This window comes from Microdochium trichocladiopsis (genome assembly GCF_020744255.1).
Source record: "Microdochium trichocladiopsis strain MPI-CAGE-CH-0230 chromosome Unknown B0I36scaffold_8, whole genome shotgun sequence".
Lineage (NCBI taxonomy): Eukaryota > Fungi > Ascomycota > Sordariomycetes > Xylariales > Microdochiaceae > Microdochium > Microdochium trichocladiopsis.
In genome coordinates this window covers 382,599-404,032 of record NW_025763551.1, presented here as the reverse complement: position 1 = coordinate 404,032, position 21,434 = coordinate 382,599, and the positions used below count along the sequence as shown (strand labels likewise).

Here is a 21,434-nt window from a genome sequence, read left to right as displayed (position 1 = left end):
CTTTTCTAACCTGAACGTGTTCAGACGACGACTACTACGATCCAACAATGGACAACAGACGACCGGGCCATCACCCCTCGCCATCGCCCGGGCCAGGTTATCATGGCCAGGCGCAACAGCAGCAGCAACATGGCTACCAGTTGGACGATATGCCCTATGGTAACAATTATCCACCTGCTGCTTCCCACACCAACCTCGATCTGCCTGGCGGCCCCGTTCGGTACGGCTCGTCAAGCGATATGCTGTCACTCAACGCTGCACAGTCCGTGACCGACGTGTCGCATAGCCCGTACGGCCACGGGCAGGGGCACCCTTCCGAATACTCTGTCAATCCGGAGCAGCACCACGACGCGTATTACAACCAACCCTATACTCCTAACCCCGAGACTCCGTTCGGCGACCAGCACGCGTACGATTACGATGACCAGTCGCGGCCAATGCTTGAGACCAATGACTCCCACGTCCAGGGTCAGGAGCCATACAGAGATGAGCCACGTCCAGCAGGTCAGGGTCTGAAGCGTTGGAAGACAGTCAAGCAGGTCTTGCTGTACAGAGGCAACCTCGTCCTAGATTGTCCTGTGCCGCCACGGCTGTTGAACCAGCTCCCTCACGGCGAGCGTGACGAGTTCACTCACATGCGTTACACCGCCGCTACCTGTGACCCCAACGACTTCTATACCGAAAACTTCACGCTTCGTCAAAAGCTTTTCAGCAAGCCTCGCCACACTGAGCTGTTCATCGTTGTCACCATGTACAACGAAGATGATATCCTGTTCGCACGAACCATGGTTGGTGTTTTCAAGAACATCGAGTATATGTGCAGCCGCAAGGAGAGCAAGTCATGGGGTCCTGATGCGTGGAAGAAGATTGTCGTTTGTGTCGTCAGTGACGGACGTGCCAAGATCAACAAGCGTACGCAGGCGCTCCTCGCGGGTATGGGAGTGTATCAGGAAGGTATCGCCAAGCAGCAAGTTAACGACAAGCCTGTGACGGCACACATTTACGAGTACACCACACAAGTCGGACTGCAAATCAAAAACGACGTGGTCCAGCTTATCCCGAAGAAGCAGCCTGTACAGATGCTGTTCTGCCTGAAAGAGAAGAACCAAAAGAAGATCAACTCCCACAGATGGTTCTTCCAAGCCTTTGGGCGCGTCCTGAATCCGAACATTTGTGTGCTTTTGGACGCGGGTACCAGGCCGGGTGGCAACTCGATTTACCAGCTCTGGAAAGCGTTCGATCTCGAGCCCATGTGCGCTGGTGCTTGCGGCGAGATCAAAGCAATGCTTGGTACGGGAGGGAAGTATCTGCTCAATCCCTTGGTTGCGACGCAGAACTTCGAGTATAAGATGAGCAACATCTTGGACAAGCCTCTAGAGTCGGCCTTCGGGTTCATCTCTGTGTTGCCAGGTGCCTTCTCGGCTTACAGATATGTTGCTCTGCAGAACGACAAGAACGGCCAGGGCCCGCTGGAGAAGTACTTCAAGGGCGAAACCTTGCATGGTGCCGGCGCTGGTCTGTTCACATCCAACATGTATCTTGCTGAGGATCGTATCCTGTGTTTCGAGCTCGTCACGAAGCGCAACTGCCACTGGATCCTTCAGTACGTCAAGTCTGCTACTGGAGAGACCGACGTGCCCGATACGATCACGGAGCTGGTCTTGCAGCGCCGTCGCTGGCTGAACGGCTCGTTCTTCGCTGCCATTTACGCCATTGCCCACTTCTACGAATTCTTCCGGTCCGACCACTCTGCCTTGAGAAAACTCATGCTTTTCATCGAGTTCGTCTACTCCACCATCAACATGATCTTTGCGTGGTTCGGTATAGGAAACTTTTTCCTCGTCTTCAAGATCTTGACCACGAGTCTTGGTAGCCCTCATCTCCTGGGTCGAGTTGGGCAGATTCTCGCGGTCGTATTCGAGTGGTTCTACGCTATTTCCTTGGTGGCATGCTTCGTTCTGTCCATGGGTAACCGGCCTGCCGGTTCTGGCAAGCTTTACACTGCCATGGTCATCTTCTGGGCCATCATTATGATGTGAGTGTTAACAGCCCCTTTGAACCCTATATACCATGGATGACTGACTAACGTCCACGTAGATATCTGACCTTTGCGGCGGTCTACATCTCTGTCGACGCCGTGCGCACTCAGCTCGCCGATGGACAGTTCCAGATCAGCGATATCTTCAACGATCCTGTCTTTTTCTCACTTATCGTATCGATGCTGTCGACATACGGTATCTGGCTGATTGCTTCACTCCTGTTCTTCGACCCATGGCACATGATTACGTCTTTCATCCAGTATCTGCTCTTGACGCCGACGTTCATCAACGTTCTCAACGTTTACGCCTTCTGCAACACTCACGACATTTCGTGGGGTACCAAGGGTGACGATAAGCCCGATGAGTTGCCCAAGGTCGATACCAAGGATGGCAAGGGCAAGACTGACCTGCCAGACGAGACCGATTTGGACAAGCAGTACGAAAAGGAGCTTAGAGAGTTCTCTACCAAGTTCGTGGCTGAGAAGAAGCCACCTACCGATGCCCAGAAGGCCGAGGCGCAGATGGACTACTACCGGTGGATCCGGTCCTTGGTCGTTCTCATCTGGATGATTACCAACTTTGGACTTTGCGCTCTCGTTTTGAGCACCGCTGGTCTTGAGAATCTGGACGCGAATGCTGAAAAAGAGGCGGAGAGCCTGCGGGCGCAGCTCTACATGAAGATTGTCCTGTGGAGTGTGGCGGTCCTCAGTGCCTTCAAGTTCATTGGCGCGTGTTGGTTCTTGATTGTCCGTATGTTCAGAGGTGTATAGTTGCGGTGCAGTGCGGGCCGTGGTGTGCCTGTCGAGTGTGGACGCGCGATTTTGTATCGGTTTAAGCTGGGGTGCAACCTTCCAAGATACCCGATAGTTTTGCAGGCTCTTTTTCCTTTCTTGCCCAAGGCGGCTTATTTTCGACATGCATAGCACCCACCCGCGAGCTGGATTGTGGAGAGGGTTGTTTTGGCTTGTTGTACTCGGAGACGTACAAGAGATGCTGATGACACTTTATGATTTACTTATGTTGGTCGATACACTATTTTGCCTTGATTCCCGCTCTGAAACGGCAAACAGATATACAGATTTCATCTACGTATCCTTCATTGATCGTGTCTGCTTGTTCCATTCGAGACGGTGGCTTACTTGCGAGGGCACTCCTTGTCCATACACTGCTGTTGGTAAGGTGCCTGGTAAGGTGTTGTTCTTGAGCGACGGTGCGTGAGCAGCGCCCGGCCGTGGCTCGGCAACCCGGCACGGAACAATGGCACCGACCGCGAATGGCAGATCTCGCGACAGACAGACGAGGGAAGTGACAGCCAAGTGGAGACGCGGCCAGCCAGGTTTTTTACGAAAGAAAAAACCCTTGGATTTCTTGTGATGAGGCGACATTAGAAGCTTGTTGAGCTGGGGTGAGCTGGGGGCGCGTGATGTCGTGATTGCGGCTGGTGATTGCGCCAGAGGCGTCTCAGATGAAAGATCCCGCTTGTCTGGCAACCGTGATTTATACAAAAAGCCTCATCGTCCATGGGCGAAGCAGGAGTATGTATGCGTGTACTATGCGAGCATTATTGCTTCGAGGTCTAGAGGTCTAGAGGTCCAGAGGGCCAGAAGTCCAGAGGTCCAGAGGGCCAGAAGTCCAGAGGTTCTGTGGCGTAGTGGTCCCAGGGCCGAGGGCTTCTATCCTTGGAAGTTACAAACACATTTACTCTATGGCAATGTGGCTGTGAGTCAACCATGCATGATGGCAGGCACAGCGGCTGAAGTTTTCCTGCCGCCGTCTCCCGCCAAGCATTAACATTAATTGCAGTTCTTTGCGAAAGCGGGTGTTGCACTTCGGCTGTCGCACTTGAGACACGGCTCTGTACTTGCCCCGGGCTGGTTTGGGGCATGGCTTATCTCTCTGTGGCATGTCGCCGAGTTCGGCGCGGACGGTGCCGACGGAGGCGGCCTTGGCGCGGCGGGCCCTTGTTGTTTCCGATGGGGTATCGTGTCGCGGGACCTCTCAAATGTGGTGAAGGGCCAGGGGTGGTCGCCGGCGCCATCGTGAGGCTAGTCTTGCCTGTGGGAAATATTTCGAACACGGGACGCCTCAGGCTCTTTTCCCTCCGGTCCCTCTGTTTCCTCTCCCCGTTCCCTTGTTTTCATCACTCACTTGGGCGATTGTCCAAATCCACAGCTGTCAACGCCAGCGCGCAGCCCTATCAAAGATCGACCCTGCATATTGACAGCACTGTAACAGTACCAGCTGCGGCCCTGATTGGACGATCCAGCGAGGCACCTCCAACTGCCGGCGCAGAAAGCATTGCGCTCTACAGTAACCAATAGCTCGACGCTCCAGTACATAATAAGATGGCCGGCCAGGAGCCCGTCCTGCCACTGACAACGGCCGACCTGACGGCAAGCCCGCCGCATACCGCGACGGCGACCGCCAACGCCTCGTCGGCGACGTCCATCTCGTCCAAGGCCGGCGGCAATGGCAACAGCGACAGCACCAAGCTGCCACAGGACCATCAGCAGCAACAACAACAACCCACCACCACCAGCAACGACGACGATGACGAAAATGTAGCGCCAAAGACATCCTCATCACCCACGCCGCCCACGTTCCTCTCCACCCTGTCCCACGAGATCGACAAAGCGTACGCAGACATCCCCGTCTGCATCTGCAGCTTCGTCTCGGGCCTCTGCGACTCGGTCGTCTTCTCCGCCGCCGCCGTCTTCGTCTCCATGCAGACCGGCAACACCGTCTTCCTCGCCCTCGGCGCCGCCTACCTCCCCACCCACGTCCCCTTCATGTGGCTCCGCGCCCTGTCCTCCATCGGCGCCTTCCTCCTGGGGGCCTTCACCTTTGGCCAGCTGCGCCGCTTCAAGCCCACCTGCAAGCTCACCCTGTCCCTCAACTTCCTCGCCCAGTCCCTCATGATCTTCGCCGCCGCCGCCCTCGCCCAGTCCGGCGCCGTCCCGGAGCTCGCGGACCTCCACCTCGCCGAGGAGATGGCCGTCAACGGCGAGATCGACCTCCTGGTCCTCGTCCCCATCGTGCTCCTCGCGTTCCAGTTCGGCGGCCAGATCGTGAGCTCCCGCCAGCTCGGCTTCAACGAGGTGCCCACCAACGTCCTCACCAGCGTGTACTGCGACCTCATGAGCGACCCATTGCTGTTCAGCGGGCTCCACGAGAACCCAAAGCGCAACCGCCGCGCCAGCGCCGTCGTGCTCATGTTTGTCGGCGCCGTCATGGGCGGATGGCTGGGCAGGGCGGCGGGCACCACGGGCATGGCGGCCGCGCTGTGGATCGGCGGCGGCGTCAAGTTTGTCATTGCGGTTTCTTGGCTCTGCTGGGCGACTAAGGCGCCCGTCAAGAAGAACATCGAGGAGACTGCCGTGGTGAGCGAGAAGAAGTAATTGAGGAGGTTGTTGTTGTTGTTGGGGGGGGGGGGTCGGAAATCATGATGATCGTTATTGTTTACGAACTCCTGAAGGAGGGGACTGGTTCCCCTCAAACAGAGTCGCCGTCGACTAAACGCATCCCCTTTCCACTGGCGATACCGGATCAGTCATGTCAAGTCGTCAGATTTGGTCAATCACATACTGGCGATTCGCGGTTCACAATCAGCGATGGAAAGAGGCCCAGTGCGACCTGGCGTATAATACTAGAACATAGAGAGACTAGAAACTAGAGACGATGTGCTTTCGAAGTAGAGATTAGAGGTACAGAGGTACAGAGGTACAGCTAGATCTAGAGCGAGAAAAGACGGCGGATGATACCCTTGGTTAGACACAATATAATTTCAATACATCACAACACAATATTCCCCAGAATTATCACCAGAAACCTCTTGAAACTGAACACAACACTGCTATCCTGAAAATTCGGAAAAAGAACCAGCCCGTCCAAACCTCTCTCCAGGACCAAATGATTGCCAAAGGCAAACAGAGAGACACCATGCAATGACAATTGTCGGGGCTTGGGGAGAGTCTTATACGAGTAAGCCGGGCAGCACTAGTTTAGCCCAGGAGGAAGTGGTCTGACATGGGTAACAAAGACACATCAAGTGTTGTGACTGGTTGTAGGACGTGGCTCCCTGTCTTCGCAAATATCTATCGTGGATGTCTGGACTGTGTAGACTTTCTCCTCTGGCAAATTCATCTCGTTCGATGCTTGTGCTCTGCACCCGCCGACTACTTGCCTCCCAGTCAACGTACCTGCCTATTGCCTGCCTGAGTGACGGGACGTCACGCTTCACAAAGTTCAATCGCTTGACCATTCACGGACGAGTCAATGTTCACGGTTTGCGGAAGCAGGTTAATCAATCTTTTCCAGTGGCCCCGAAGTCTCGCAATCAACGTTTCAGGGAACAGTACCTCTGAAAGGGTGGAAATGACTGACATTGAACCTCTCTTGGTAACATTGATTGCTCATGAAAGTAGTCCGAAACAAGTAAGTAAATAAACAATTCATAAAGACACGCACAAGCTGTCGATACCGTGCCGAAACGCCTGTCCTCATAAACAAACCTAGGAAAACCCACCGAAACCTCGCTGCCAGCTCAATAAGGGAACGCCATCACATCCGGCTGGCCACACGCAACCTGCCCAAAGACTCCTCCCGTGTGTCAAATTTCCTCATGCAAACGACGGAGCTGTGTAGATGAGTGCAGAGAGCACGCCGGCGCCGCCCAAGGCGAGACAGGCTGCAAGCTCAGCAACTCGCCGCCGTTTGGGCGCGTGACTGCGTGTCTTGCGGACGATTGTGGTGATCGCAGCAGAATCGACGACGATGTCCTGGTTTGCCACTGTGGACACTGTCGGTGTGATGTTCTGAACCGCGGTGTCGATCTCATCAGCGGCGAATGCTGTGTCGAAGGATCGCTTTGTGGACGCTGATGCGAAGGACTCGCCCGGACCGCTTGGTACGGTGGCTTGTGGTTCGGCAGCGAGCAGATCGCTAATAAGCAGCCGCTTGACAGCATTCACATTCTTGCTTTGTTCAAATGTGAATGCGCTTGTATCGTCGACGTCAGGCTGCTTGTCCGCACTACCCTTCAGAGAAGCGACCGCTGGGACAGACTCTGGATTGTTGATGAAGCTAGTTCCAGAATTTTCCCATGCTGAAGAGACCTGGGCGTCTGCTGGCTCCAGGTTGACTTCAGATGACTCTTCCATGGCACTGAGAACGGGCTGTTCGTTCTGAGCCAAAGCCTCGTCCTCATGAGAAGTAGTTTCATGCCCAGAGTGGAAAATAAAGTCACTCGGTGATTTATGACGGGTGGACGGCTGGGCCTCCAAAAAGCATAAGTCGATGGCCTGCTTCTCGGGAATAGCTTCAGCATCCTCGCTAGAATGGGATGCCACTGAGAAATCGTCTGCAAAATCAAGTCAGTATTTATGCTGGTATTAAATCGTCTTGAGCAACTTACCGCCCTCTTCTTCAATATCTTCGTCGTCCATGTCGTCAATTTCGCTGCACAGAATCGATTCGTCATCCTCCTCGATACTGTCAACATCACTGTCTTTGTCAGACATGTCACTGTGAATGGAGGACTCATCGTCCGAGTCCCATAGTACCGGAAGATCGTGCTCCGCGTCCACATCAGCCTCATCTACCGAAACCACGTCGATTCTGGAGATTTCAGGGTCGTCTATCACGATTGTCCTGTCGAGGTCGGTCGTCAGATCAATCACGTTGGTTGGCTCCTCCTGGGTGAGATCGACTGTCTTTATATTGACGTTGTTATTCCGAGGGGGTTGGGGGGTCTCCACAACGCTATCGTCATCGCCCTCCTCCCCATCGCTCATAGCATCATCCGAATCAACGTCGTCAGGCACCGAGAATTTGTTTGTTGGCGTCAGCCGGCTGATCGCACTTCGACGCTGCTCCTCGCTGATCTCCACAGAGACGATTGTTGGAGGATGCGTGATTTCCGACCGGAAAATGTTGATTCCGAAACGGAGGACGTCTTGGTGGGACAGTTTCTGAGCCTGACCAGCAGCGAGTTGAATTTCGGAGGCGGTATCGATGGACGTGTAAAAGGTTCCGTGGAGGGACCCGCTGTCCTTTATAGAGATGGACTATGAGAATGGGAGAATATCAGCTCTGAAATGCATCTTCATTAAAAATTACTGCTTCACATACCTTATCGTCAAAGTTGGCGAGAAGCTCGGCATGCTGACGAGACATGACCGGGCTTTCGAAGAAGGCGTTTGCTTCGCTCGCAACAAAACCCTTGGAGGTGACTTTCGAGGCACGCCCTACACAGATTACGGGCTTCTCAGGTGTGAAGACGAGTCGTCGGGTCGTCTGTTGTGCGTGGTTGCCGCGAGATACGTTGAGTGTGACTAAGAGCATTGCTGGGGACCTTTTAGTAGTATTCCTAGAGGTTGCACAGCTTCCAGGTGACGCACCGTCACTGGCCTTGCTTTGGCCTTGTCCGGAGGAGGGTGCGTCCATGATCTTGTACACGACCAGCAGGTAGAGGGATAAAGGGTCGTGATCCTGTAGTGCGACGAGGACAGTCTGGCCGCGGGAGGTGAACCGTTCACAAAGCCAAGAGTGAAGTCTTGTAGCGAAAGGTCGGATGAGGCTTGGACTGCGACAAGTGACTGTCTGGTGAAGAAGTGGTGACGGCCTCGGAGGAGCGAGGCAGACGAGGCAGGTGCGGGAGCCTGCTTGGTAGTGGGCAGTCACAGCTCCGAGGGGAGGAGGGGAGCCCGGCTGGTGGACAACCTTGATAGGCGGCAGCGTGACTGCCTCGTTCGAGACGTTGCCGACGAGACGGTTGTGCAGTCAGAGACTGTGCCGCAGTGAGACAGGCTCTTCCACAATCAGGAGCTCCTGGATGTACGAGAAAGAGAGAGAGAGATGTTGGCGAGTAGTCACCCGGGATCAGCGTTGGTGGACAGCTGGTGGTTGTCCTTGAGGAGAGAGTGCCCCGCGTTCCAGAGCTGATGGAGGTCTGGTTTGGTCCGTGCTAGCTGCGTCAGCACACCCTACACAGGTAGGTTCTTATTGGCTGAAAGTACTGCAGCACCTGGCTTTGAGCGTGAGCAAGCAGAGAGCTCTCTCAGGGCTGAAAAAATACCAGACTCGAAGTTCAGACGGTTGTTGTCCATGCGAAGGATCTCGAGTTCATTCCAGGTCAGCATCCGACGTCGTCCGTCTTGTAAGTCAAGACGCCCCCGATGCCCCAAGTGCTTGGTGGGGCGGCCTTGGGGCAAGCTTATCACCAACGTGAATGGACCAGGCAGCAGCAGGCCCCTCGATGCTCTCGTTCGACCCAAGACGCCAGTAGCACGGTGGGAGCTTTGGTGGACCTTGATAACATCCAAGCGAGGCATCTCTAGACCGCACTATATCCCAAGAACTACTGTTTCTCGTCGCCTGGCTGTTCAGCGAGTATCTCAAACGACCGCAGCTGCCTCATGCCTCGGTGCACGATAAGGCGCGTCCGAGGTGGGCTCGTACAGGAGCTGCCAGGCTGGTGATTCGGCAGGGTCCAAAGTGCATGCATGCAAGTGGAGCCGCCCCAGATCCCGTGCCCGCCTGGGACCCCACTGGGCCACGTCTCTTGCTGTCCCCGGGGCCGTCGTCCTCATCCTCGACGCTGAGCCGATCACAGCCAGCAGGGCTCGACAGTCTCGAGGGACGAGAACGGACAGGTAATGACTGCCTGAAGCCATGTCATACCCAGGATGTTTGCAGACAATATAAGGGAGAATAGCGGGTGGTTACACGCAGGCCCTCTCTGCGACAGCCTCGGGGTGTTGGGCCACGGAGCTAGGCCACTTGATCACATGCCCATCCGGGGGATGCTAAACCTCAGGTGGCCTCGACTAATAACGTACTCTGTAGGCACTGAATTCTCTGGGCTCTAACAATGGTTATCGCTCCTTCTCCCGGGTCCTACCCGCTGCGACACAGTACCTGGTATGCTTGCACATGGTGGCATCACGTGGCAACATCACCATTGGAGCCCTGCTGTAGAGATCTCTTATGCACATCTGAGAATGGCATCCGTCCACACCTTCATCATTTGGTTCGATGTCCTCCAGTTCCACCAGCTGTCCACGCGTTTCGACTGTACGAAGCTCCTCCTGCACCACATCATCTGCCTGATTAGTCACTGTGCAGGCGGTCGAGGGTGAGTCACAACTACTTGCAGTGAGCGCTAAGTCGAGTGTGCTTCTGAGCGTGGTTCTTTGCTTGCTAAGCAAGTCACTCTAAGGGGAGGTTGTCGCGAACATCATCCAGCAGATGCAAGGTAGCCACTGTAGTTGAAGCACGTTAGTTGGTGCCTTGTGCAAGGCTCGCGGATGCTCTCTGCCCAGGAGCCCCATCGCATCGTCATCGCAGCCCACCAAGGCGGGCCGCATGACGCTATTCCACCTTGAAGCGCCCGCCTCCAAAACTTTTGGTCAAGCACCACCACACCCACCATCACAGCTGCGGCCCTGCTGGAACTGCTGAACCTTGCTTGCCTCTTTAAGCCGCCGGCGCATGCTGTCCGCCCTTCACACAGCCCGGTCGACTTCGCCCCCCTTGCAGCAAGATCTACCTGTATCGCACAAAATCCGCCATCTGCTAAAAGTTCTTTCTTGCGCCTTTCAAACACCTTATCCCCGGTTCTTGCCTCCCAGTTCAACTCCCACTCTGGATCACAATAGACACAGCCCTGTCGACCCTTTCTCCGACGCCCAGCCCGTACATCAGGCTTCATGACTACCATTCGGAGATAGCTGCCCAAAACACGCCAGTCAGGACCTTTCTCCGTTGCAGTGTGCAGTCTCCAAGAAAACCCATATAACACCCAACGTCCTCCAACATCCTCATGGACTACGTTTGCCAAAAACCAAGCTCGTCATTCCAAACACTCGCCATAGCATACTTGCACAGCCCAGACGCCTACACCTGACATCCATCGAACGAGCTTGGCCAGAACCCCCAACCACACGCAACCAACGCTTAAGTATACATCAATCCAAATACCAACAACATGCACGACCTACGCAAGAAAGCCCTGCTGGAGAGCGGCAAGACCATGTCTCGCAAGGCTCGCTCACGGCCCGAGTCCGCCCTACACTCGCCCATGGTGTCGCCTACTCCATCTCGCGGCGGTTCCCGCGCCCCGAGCCGATACGCTTCCGAAGACGAAGCAAACTCCAGCTCAGACAACGAACAGAGCGTCGCCAGTTCTTACCAGCTATCAGATGGTTCTGATGAGTACCAGGATGGAGACGACGACGCCACCGCCGCCCAGCCATGGGACGAAAGACTCAAGGACAACATCGTCGGCCTTCTCGATCGCAAACGCAGCAGCGCTGCCGTTAGAGAGACCATGCTCAGCGGATACTGCCACCTCCTCCGCCACAACTATGCCGAAGGCAGACTCGACGGCCAGATCAACGACCTTTTACCCATCATTATGAGAAGCATCCGCGGCGGCAGCACCACAGAGGAAAGTGTTCTTGCTCTCAAGGCGCTCCAGATCACAACCATCAGCATGGAGTCTGACTTCATATATGGCCGCACGTTCCAACACCTCAAGGGTGTCTGCGAAGACTCGGGGGAAGAGATTGTCAAGACAGAAAGCATCATCGCCATGAGCGTCGCTACAATGTGCGGCGGTGGCGACGACCACGATGCAGAGAGCCTGCTCACTTTCTTGACAGATATCGTCGCAAGTGATGGCGCCAGTATCGACGCACCTGACAATGGCCCTGTCGTCACTACTGCATTAGTGGCGTGGGGCTTCGTCGCCAGCCAACTTGACGATCTGCAAAGCCCGGCCAGCGAAGCCATGGACGCCTTTATCGAACAACTCGACAGCACCGACGTCGACGTCCAGATCGCCGCTGGCTTCAACATCGCACTCATCTGCGAATCCCTCCGCGAATACGAACAAGAGAATGGGGAGGTGTGGAGCCTCGATTACAACAAGCCCCAGCTCATCAACCGGATGCGCCTGCTCACAAAGGAGTCATCGAAGCTCATCTCGAAGAAGAACAGAAAGCAGCTTCACCAGAGCTTCAAGAGTGTTGTCACCTCACTCGAGCGAGGCAAAGGACCCGGCTATTCCACTGCCCTGGATGAGAACGAGCGCGAATTTGGTTACAGGGAAAAGCTGCGCTTCCAGAACATCAGCCTCACCATCGACTCCTGGGCCCTCTCTGTGCGCATCGAGATGCTCACAAAAGTTCTTCGCGGTGGCTTGGCTACACACTACACAAACAACCCAGTGGTCAAGGACCTTCTCGACGAGGCGGAAGCCGAGGCTCTCTGCAGACCCAAAAACGGCAAAAAGAACGACACTGCATCACTAAAGAAGGGTCGCAAGGCCAAGGCTGCCAGGAATGCAATGGTTTTTTGAGCTGTACTACAATAGAAATACTCGACAATCGGCAGAGTACACGCGGGGATACGGTTACATACACAGGCGCTGGTCATTGACTCGGTCTGGACGACAACCGCCAGGATGGTTTCATAAGTCAACGACACGGAGGATTTCGGGTTATCATGAAAGAGGAAACGGAATGCCAGTGATAGACTGGTTTGCTTGACGACAGTTATTGGAGTTTACTGGGTACGGTTTGATTTCATCAGAGAGTTTGATATTAGATATGGTGCGGTGGTTTTGCATGGTATGAGATTTCGCAATTACAGGTCTTTATGAAGTTTTGCTGGTGCAATCAATCTGGTGCTCCGTGAAGCGAGATGTATAGTCTCTTCATCGTTGTGATTTCATGTTGTTGTTGCGTAGAGCCTTGATGCCATTGATGGACCTTCCTGGCCAGTTGGTGCTTTGCGTCACAGGCTAAGTGGAGATGTCTGACCCCCTCGATGACATCGTCATAGGACCAAAGCTGGTTTTTCTTTCTAGACCCAGAACGTGTCAGCGTGATCTCGTTTTAGACTCGTCCAAAATCGAGCCGTGTGGGCAAGGGCCGGCGAGCTAACTAAAAAGGCCCGCCCCACCTAGCAAGGCTGGTCGCCCTGCCAAAAGCGCTGGGGCCACCAGGACAACCGTGAGCTTTGCAAGGTCTCCTGGACGGCGGTGATCGGACTTCAGGGTCTTTTGAAGTGTCAACAATGGAATTACCTCGACGTGGGGCGAATACAACAGCTATCAGCAGGCAGGGCACCGCAGACTAGTTGACAAGAGAGGCATGGAGGTGAAGGGTTCGACCACGGCACGGCCGGGCATCGCGGTTCAGTACGGACGGGATGTAGCCCGATACAAATCGCACTGCCGTGTCCTCGGCCGGCCCAGTATTATTGTCTCACGTAACACGCGGTCCTTCATGGGCATTGTTTAAAAGACTGATGCTGAGACATGTTCGGGAAAAAGAAATGGCAAGGGGTCAGTTTCCGTCAATAGCTAGATCGAGACGAGACGAATCGTGCACGACGAAAGTCACCATGGCCAATATGCTCCAACTTGGAAAGAGCACGCTGGAGTTTTGTTGAGCGAGCAAAGGGTAGTAGTTCATGTAAGTTTGGGCACTGACAGCGGCACAGGAATGCAGGCTATCGACCCAAGGTGCGGTTCGTGCATATTGGGCTCCGGGGCTGGGGTCCTTGAAAGCGATGTTTTGCGAGCCGATTCGCTGGAGGTTTCTCCCGCCCAAGCAGGCCGGCCACGCCTGATTTGCCAGGCGCTCCTTGTCTCCTCGGCATCAGCAATACAGACGAACGAGAGATCCTGCTAGGGAGAGATGTGACGGTGCTTGATTGATTGCGCTCTGGCAGGTGTGATTCCCGACTTCGAGAGCCTGGCCCCTGCGTCACGTTGTTGCGCACAAGTGGGTGCTCGGCCGCGCCATTGGTCACACCAGTCAAGCAACGCCAGCGCATCACCAAGGTCGTGCCAGGATCTCTCCGCCGCCCCAGCCCCCCAGCCCCCCCGCTGGTCGACGACAGGCAGGCGCAACGCGAGCAGACAGCTGGAGCCTCCAAGTCGAGTTGTTTCTGGGGCACTGACACTGACAGCCTGCCCGCGTTGCTCAGCTGTGAAGAGCCGGTTGCCACTCCTCGCTCGTTCTTATCCCCTCGGCTTGCTGTCGCCTTGGCCTGCTGGTGCTTCACAAGCTCCCTCCTGCATTCAACAATAATAATTCCATGGCGTCCTGTCCTAGCCTCCAGCCACGCACAACCGCCACCTCTCCTTGAGCGACTCTACCACCACAGGCACTGCTCGACACTCGCCCCCGGCCTTTGTCTGATACCAGCGTTCTGGGCTTGCTTGCTTGATGCTCCAGTGCAGACAGCAACCCCTCCTCTGACCATCTCCATCTGGCAGCGGAGCATCGCGCTCGTGTCAGTGACCAGCATCGCACAGGCGGGCCTGCCCTGCCATCTGTCGTGGGTCGACCGGCCAGGATCCCCCACGGATACAGCCAAACAACGTCGAGGCGGCTCCCATACCCGCCACCCTCCAAGTCTCTCTGTGTGTGTGTGTGTGCCTGCCCCGTCCCTCTCCCACACCTCCTCTTTACATTGTACCGCTCTTTTTCTTCCTCCCATTTGCTCTTTTGCCAGCCTCTTGCCGTGCTGCATGGGTGACCACTTGCTCATCCTCGTGCAGCAATTCGGCGCAACGAGGCGCCTCTGTCAATCGCCATTGGCAGCGGCCTCATAGAGCAGTGACCAGATTCACTCGCACGACGGCGATGCGCACAGAGACATTCTGTGCTGCCGACGGACGCTGGTAGCTCGCCAGACCGAACAAGCTTCATCCTTACTCTATCGCTCCACCACCACCACACTACGGGAGTGCACCACCACCACCATCAACAATACAACCACAGCGACTTGGGCTCAATTCTTCCTAAAGCCTCAATCTCTGATCCTCCCTGGAAAGTGCGTGTTTCGAAAACATCAGTTCTCAATTTCCGACACAACCGTCCCCAATTCTTTGAGTCTGGTTGCCACTTGCAAGAACCGCTTGGCTAACTTAGCCTTACCGCACTTAGTCCCATTGTTCCCCTTGCCCATTGTTTACTTCAGCCGATGCCTCCTACAAGGTCAATCCGCTGATCTTGCGCGACACCATTCGGTCATCCTGCCTCGACTCGCTCAACGACCAAAATCCCGCACCGCAGCCAGGCATTACATTTGCCGCCACCGAGTCCGAGCTTTGAGGCAGCTGCAGTCCAAACAGGTGGCAAGACAGCTGGGTTTCAAGCTCCAAAGACGTGCGCCTGACGTCTTCACAATCCCCAACCCAGCCTCTTGACGCAAAGCCATGGGGGTCGAGAGGAGAACAATATTACCATTACCCGCACCCACCGAATCCGAAATCGCGCTTCCCCCGCCATCGCCGGACGAAGCCTCAGATCTAGCCGAGCCTGGCGACGAGAGGTCACACTATTCTCTCCCCGATGACGGCACGCCCGTCACAATAAAAACCCGTAGTCATCGAGCCAACAAATCACAAACCTCACTACTAATAGAATACTTCGAGGGCGGCAAGTCCGCCGGAGATCACTCAGGGAGTGGCTCGCGCGATCGCCGACCAAGCGTTCGTGTGCGAGTTACCCCTTCTTCCAAAAGTCGTGGGACGAACGACCACATACAAATAACAGAGATGTCTTCCCGGAAAGCCTCTCACCATCGCGGTGAGCTGGACGAGCCCGAAGATGCGAGAAGTCTGCATTCATACGCCTCGGCGACTGAAGAGTCCAACGTCTCTCGAAACCCCATAGAAGTCGAGATTGATCCCGGGCATCGCCGGCGACGAAAGCCGTCGAGCCCTCTCATTCCCACTTCTGACAGCAAGGTCTCCTACCTGCCACCCAATATGTCTGACATCTCGGGCATTCCGACAGACAGTTTCCTGGATGACACGCCGCCAACGCAGCGCAAAGACGATTATGGTCGCACGCCAGCAGGAAAGGAGGCACGAGCTGTCGGCGCAATAGACACCGCAAACAGCATACTCACTGACAAGTCGAGCAATCGCGGCAGTACACGCAGTGATCTTCACGAGCGCAACGTGATGCAGAAAGCTGTCGAGAAGGCCAGCAAACCAGACAGGAAACAAAAGTCCCGAGCCCGGACCAGTCTGGGAAGCGAGAAAGACTTTGACAGGATGAGTTCCCCGAGAAGGAAGTCAAGGAGCACGCCAAAGGATTCCCTCATCTCCGGCGCAGAATCGAGTGTGCTGTCCTCGCAGCTGACGCCCAGTCACCGGTCGTACGATTCATATTCGTCGTCAAAGATCTCGATCAACAACCCCAAGCTCCTGGAGACAGTCGAGGATGCCATCCGCCGCCTCATCTTGCCGGAGCTTGATGCCATCAAACGAGAGCGCAGCCAGCGCGATAGCCGCCGCCCGAAAGACCGTGATTCTTTCTCCAGCTTGACGTCAGCATCAAGAGAAGAGATCTCCGTGACAAGCAAGCGGAAATCTGCAGACACCTCTCATTCGACCAAATCCAAGACAAGCCGTGGACGTGAAGCAAGGAACGACCTTTCACCACAGAGCAGTGCCGACGACGTTTCAGTCAGCGAGGACGTCTACAGGGATCAGATCACGACCCGGCACGACCGCGGGAAGGATGGTCTCGCTGCTGCTACTGTCGGTGCCGCTGCTTTGGGAGCCGCTGCGGCCCTGCGGTCACAGTCCCGGGGCGATGACAAACGTCAGCGTCGCAGACGGAGGGGGGATCCCTCGAAGCGTGAACAACATTATGCCGATGACTATGGCGATGTCGAGCACGAGGTGGTGCCACCAATGCCACTTTCCAGCGAGATCAACCCGTCAGAGATGACAAGGACATCTATCCTGTCCGCGGAGAGTCAGCGGCCACATTCTGCAAGCGAGGAGATGACGCCAGTGCAGGAAGTGACCCGTGGCGTGGCATCAATGGAGCCTACCAGAGATGCCCCGACGCCTGAGCGGACTCCAGCTCAGACAATACAGCCTCTTGGGACTCTGCACGCGAGTATATCGCATGGAGATCTGAAGAATCTCCCGCGCCGTGGCACCATGGACCAGGACGACTTCGAAGACGAAGAATTCAGGAGGGAGCGCTCTCGCGGGGAAGATGACTACTACGACGACTACGACGACGAGGCTCGACTAGATGAACCTGGCATGTACGATGAGGAGGAAGAAAGACTACAGCAAGCTTTCTACGGCCACCAGGACGTCCCCGCGCCCCTTCGTTATGTTCCATACCAGCAAGAACGACGCGGCCTGAGTCCTATCCAGAGCGTGTCTGGCTTTACCGAGGGTGAGGGCAGCGAGTACCAAGGCCACAGAGACTCGAGGATAGCGCCGACAAATAGCGAGCTCTCATCCCCAGAAAAAGATCGGGGAGTGTATTCGCCGAGCTCTGTCCCTAGCAACATGCGCAGCCGCGAGTTTGGCGATGAGGCCAGCAGCGTTCTAAGCTCCGGCGTGGGCTACAGACAATCGGCATACACTGAAGACAGTGAGCTCGATCATCCTGGTGGCCGTGCCGTCCACCTAGTGGGCGACAACCCCCGGATGATTCACCGCGATTCTGGTCCCGAGTCAGCCGTGGCATCTCTGGTAGATGGTTCCATGCTCGACCCCTCCATGCTCAGCGGGGACAATGGTCAGGACTACCGTAATTCTCAGTTCTCGTACGAAGAGAGCCCAACACGTGCGCGCTCAGCCCAGGGCAGTCCTCTTAAGCACTCCATGGAGGCCGAGCAGGACATCCGCCACCGCTCAGTGTCTCCAATCTCGACTGCCGGTGGCGAGCCTTCTACTGTCTCTCAAGACTTTGTCGAGTACGACTTGGATGAATACGGAAGAAAGGTCCCCAAGCCCCAGTATAGGCAGTCTCCAACAGCTTCCGAGTCCGCCATCACCAGTGCCGCGCTGCGACAGGCCGCCGCCGAGGCTCTCAAGCGGAAGAATGTCTCCCAAGACCCTGTTGAAGTGTCTGGCGAGGATTTCGTGGGCGACGGTGTCTCAAGAAACAAGTCCTTCAAGGAGCGCGCCCAGGGCAACTTCAACCTGGCGTCGACACCGAAGCACAGCACCGATCGCCTTTCTGACTACGAGCAGCCCAAGATGAGCGCGACTGGTCTGCCTGATATGGGCAACCCCATGCCGGAGATTGGCTATGGCTACGAAGATGGCCAGCACTCCAGGCAACAGACGCCTTCTATCGTCGAGGGACAGCCCGGCGACCACTACATGGAGGACCGCGAGGGCAACTGGACACCGACGCAGGAGGCGACTCATTACCAGTATGACCGTGCATTGACCCCGAAGGCCAGCCAGTCTGGACCTCCTTTCTTTGGTGCTACAGATGCAGCTGCTGCTGCTACCATTGCCACTGCCACTGCACTTGCCGCTGCTCACCACAGCCGCCAGCCCAGCCAGGACCAGGACGATGAGTGGCAGCGGACCTCTGGCGATCGGAAGAGGGATACACTGGTCACAAACCCGTATGAAGGAGCCAGCCCAATCGCCAATCTTCCTGGCCTCGATGGTCTTCAGGGCGGTGGTTATGGCGCGAACGCCTACCCCAACTTCAACACAGGTAGCCCTGGCATCCCAGCTGGTGATGAGGGTTACATCTCCTCCGCTCCCAACGAGATGCGCGAGGGTAACGCGAAAGGCAAGGGTGTCGACTTCGTAGACCAGCCACGCGCAGGTCCTTCAGAGGATCCTTTCTACAGCACACCAAAGCCGCAAAGGCAGATGAGTGGCTTGTCGCAGGGCGTGGGCTCGCCGCTGTATGATGCTGCCACCGGCACCGGCATCGACAGGATCCAGTCCAAGGACATTATTGCCCTCATGGAGCATCTCATGGTCCGTGATGCTCAGCGCAGTGCTCGAGACACCGAGATGCTCGTGACGCTCGTCCGGTCTGCAGCTGAGATGCGCAATTCTTTCGAGGACATCAAGCGCATGCTCGCCGATACCGAAGATCAGATAATAACTGAGATCAAGGACAACACCGAGCAGACTGTTAAGCGCCACCTCGGCGGACCGCGGCCATTCCCTGGTAGTGGTGCCAGATCAGTTCAGGGTGGTGGATCACAGGCCGGAACTATGGACGAGGTTGCCAAGAAGAAGCGCAGCTTCCTGCGTAGAGCTCTGCAAGGCCTTGGCACTAAGGGTGCCAGCGACCTGGGACGCATTGAGGACATGCTTATGCAGCTCCTGACTGATGTTGACGTTCTGAAGCATCAGACCGCTGGTCCCGCTGACGCGAGCCCCGGAGCGCAATCCATGCGCTCTGTCGAGCAGCAAGAGCTTGATGCTCAGTACGAGGATCGAGGATATGAGCCGGAGGGCCACGCAGGGACATCGACCGCCAGCTACGCTAGCCACTCTGGGCCCCTCTCCATTGGCAAGAACTCCGGCAGGATCGTGCACGACCGCAAGGTCTCAGACCACCGCATCAGCACTGTTCCCGAAGGCAACGAGGAGGACTACGAAGACACCTATGTCACCGCCAACAACCAGTACTCTCCACAGCAACAGGGATTCCTCTCTCCAGCTCCCCAGCAACGCCGTGGAGGCTCCGTTCCCCTCGGAACTCCTCCTCAATCATCGCACCATATGCAGAACTCGTTGAGCAGTGAGAACACCCCTCGCACCGAGGATGGCAAGAAGCACAAGTCCCGCGGCTCCGCCACGTTCTTCCCAAAGATATCCCGCTGGTCAGAGACAACTACTTCCAGCTTGGGCAAGGTCTTCCGCAACAGCAACAACACGAAGAAGAACCCTGGAGAGCCTCCTGAGGAGTTCCTTCAGCATCCAGCGTCGCGCTCGGGCTCCGTCGATGAGTACGACCACCAATATCAGTACGACGCTTACGGCCAGGACAAGCTTCACTCAGGATTTTCCGAGTACGACCTGTCCGCTAATGTCGGAGGGCCTGAGCCAAGCTCTTCCTTTGGCACCCACGGAGGCCCTCCAGTCAGCTATGCCACACCAGAGGATCCCAAGTACAAGGCGCACCGCAATTCGCTGAACCTACAGCACCCACAGCCGCGTGCTGGCCAGACTGAGCGCTTCCGTACAGCGCTGGAGTCGTCCGCTCAGATCTTTGACGACCCCATGTCGCCAAGATCTGCCGACTGGGCCGGATCGGCGACGTCGCTGAACCGCTTCCCCGAGCAGAACACAAACCGGTACAGTGACAACAGTGCTCTTACCGGCCAGACAGGGGACTCCTACCGCTGGCAGCAATCGCCGGCGCCTCCCAGGCCGCCCAAGGAGCCACTCGAGGGTTCGCCGTTGGCTCAGATGCACTCCCCTCCTCAGAACTCGCGTCTGAGCCAGATGCACAGGACCAGCCCTATGCCCTACGCTAGCGCCGTCGATAGCGGTTATGGCACTGGCTCTGCCACGCATGCTGGCAGCTACCACTCTGGTAGCCCAAAGCCTGAGAACAAGAACCTGAGCACCGCGCTTGGCGTTCCTACCCGCCGCCCCAGTGGCCCTCGCGCCATGACGCCGACGCGCAGCATTGACGACAGCGAGAACGAGAGACGGAGGAAGCGAGGTGAGTTGCCATGATGTTTGACACGACCGTTCACGTGAACTTTTCATGACTGATTCTTTATGCAGACACATTCGGCTCTGTTGCTAGACCCAGCTCTGCCGCTAGCCAAGAGACAGACACTTTCTAGTCTCTTGCCGTCGGCTGCGTCCCGCCTCCGTTCGGCTGTGAACCAACTAAAACAAAATCTATCCACTGCTCAGCTATCTGTATTCGCCATGTACCGAACTATACCAGCATTAGCGATCCCTTTTTGACGGCCACTATTTCTCCATCTTGCAACAGGCCCGCCTGAACGATGGACTGGGATCCGCTAGCGATAGACCGAGTCATTTCGTCATTTCTGCATGTCAAGGTGTTCTTTCTATGATTTCTGGGTATGCAGAGAATCTGATTTTGGGTTTTGGAGAGCAAGCAGCAGTTGTCATCATTTCTCTGGGAAAAGTGTCGCTCCTCTTTGGTATACACAAAAACCAGCATCACGACGTTACGGCTCTGAGACGTTTCAGAATTCTTTCTTGATTTCTGCTCTGCTTTTGTCAAGGGACGATCGCGATACCACCAGCGACATGGAATTCAGGTCTTCTTTGGAGATGGGAAAGGAAACACGCCTGCATGGCCCGCAGGCTTCTGAGGCCTGTTAATAAGACAGGGGAGTGCAGTGTATTGTTTAGACAGTGGGAGATGATGGCATATAGCACAATAATACAAGAGGAATGATATCGCCCCTCACAACAGAGTTGCCAGCCCAGACTTTTATAGCCAATCCGCATTGTTCGTAGCGTAGTGAAGAACCAGACGTGATGATGTTGTTGTTCCTCACTTGCGCATTTGCTGCCTACCATTCAAAAACCGGCCCCCTTGCTCACCCTCACTGAACACGTGGCCATCCATAGACAACGGGGAA

The 21,434-nt window shown here is 55.8% G+C and overlaps 5 protein-coding genes across 5 annotated transcripts; 4 read left to right on the top strand and 1 right to left on the bottom strand.

The window, feature by feature from the left end:
• Window positions 1-47: 47 nt before the first annotated feature.
• Window positions 48-2,809, top strand: B0I36DRAFT_248141 (chitin synthase 3; the record flags this gene model as incomplete). The annotated part of the gene is made up of 2 exons (XM_046150356.1): window positions 48-2,035; window positions 2,098-2,809. 2 exons carry the CDS (start codon window positions 48-50, stop codon window positions 2,807-2,809), a joined length of 2,700 nt encoding a protein of 899 aa, XP_046009000.1.
• A 1,307-nt stretch (window positions 2,810-4,116) lies between these two features.
• Window positions 4,117-5,852, top strand: B0I36DRAFT_329124 (uncharacterized protein). Its single transcript, XM_046154682.1, has one exon. The coding sequence runs from the start codon at window positions 4,385-4,387 to the stop codon at window positions 5,435-5,437; it is 1,053 nt and encodes a 350-aa protein (XP_046008999.1). The 5' UTR covers window positions 4,117-4,384; the 3' UTR covers window positions 5,438-5,852.
• Window positions 5,853-7,313: 1,461 nt separating this feature from the next.
• B0I36DRAFT_149026 (uncharacterized protein) lies at window positions 7,314-8,752 on the bottom strand. The gene is made up of 2 exons (XM_046148485.1): window positions 8,169-8,752; window positions 7,314-8,104 (listed from the first exon to the last, which is right to left on the bottom strand). The coding sequence occupies exons 1-2, from the start codon at window positions 8,481-8,483 to the stop codon at window positions 7,430-7,432; spliced, it is 990 nt and encodes a 329-aa protein (XP_046008998.1). The 5' UTR covers window positions 8,484-8,752; the 3' UTR covers window positions 7,314-7,429.
• Window positions 8,753-11,025: 2,273 nt separating this feature from the next.
• B0I36DRAFT_365445 (interferon-related developmental regulator-domain-containing protein) lies at window positions 11,026-12,399 on the top strand (the record flags this gene model as incomplete). The annotated part of the gene is made up of 1 exon (XM_046159134.1): window positions 11,026-12,399. The coding sequence occupies one exon, from the start codon at window positions 11,026-11,028 to the stop codon at window positions 12,397-12,399; it is 1,374 nt and encodes a 457-aa protein (XP_046008997.1).
• Window positions 12,400-15,273: 2,874 nt separating this feature from the next.
• On the top strand, window positions 15,274-20,657 carry B0I36DRAFT_248158 (uncharacterized protein; the record flags this gene model as incomplete). The annotated part of the gene is made up of 2 exons (XM_046150359.1): window positions 15,274-20,530; window positions 20,596-20,657. 2 exons carry the CDS (start codon window positions 15,274-15,276, stop codon window positions 20,655-20,657), a joined length of 5,319 nt encoding a protein of 1,772 aa, XP_046008996.1.
• Between the last annotated feature and the right edge of the window lie 777 nt (window positions 20,658-21,434).

Bases quoted from the DNA above. Each gene is read 5' to 3' on its own strand.
- B0I36DRAFT_329124 (XM_046154682.1), top strand. From the start codon at position 4,385: ATGGCCGGCCAGGAGCCCGTCCTGCCACTGACAACGGCCGACCTGACG.
- B0I36DRAFT_149026 (XM_046148485.1), bottom strand. From the start codon at position 8,483: ATGGACGCACCCTCCTCCGGACAAGGCCAAAGCAAGGCCAGTGACGGT. The intron at 8,105-8,168 runs GTATGTGAAGCA...CCATTCTCATAG, and splicing joins TCGCCAACTTTGACGATAAG to TCCATCTCTATAAAGGACAG.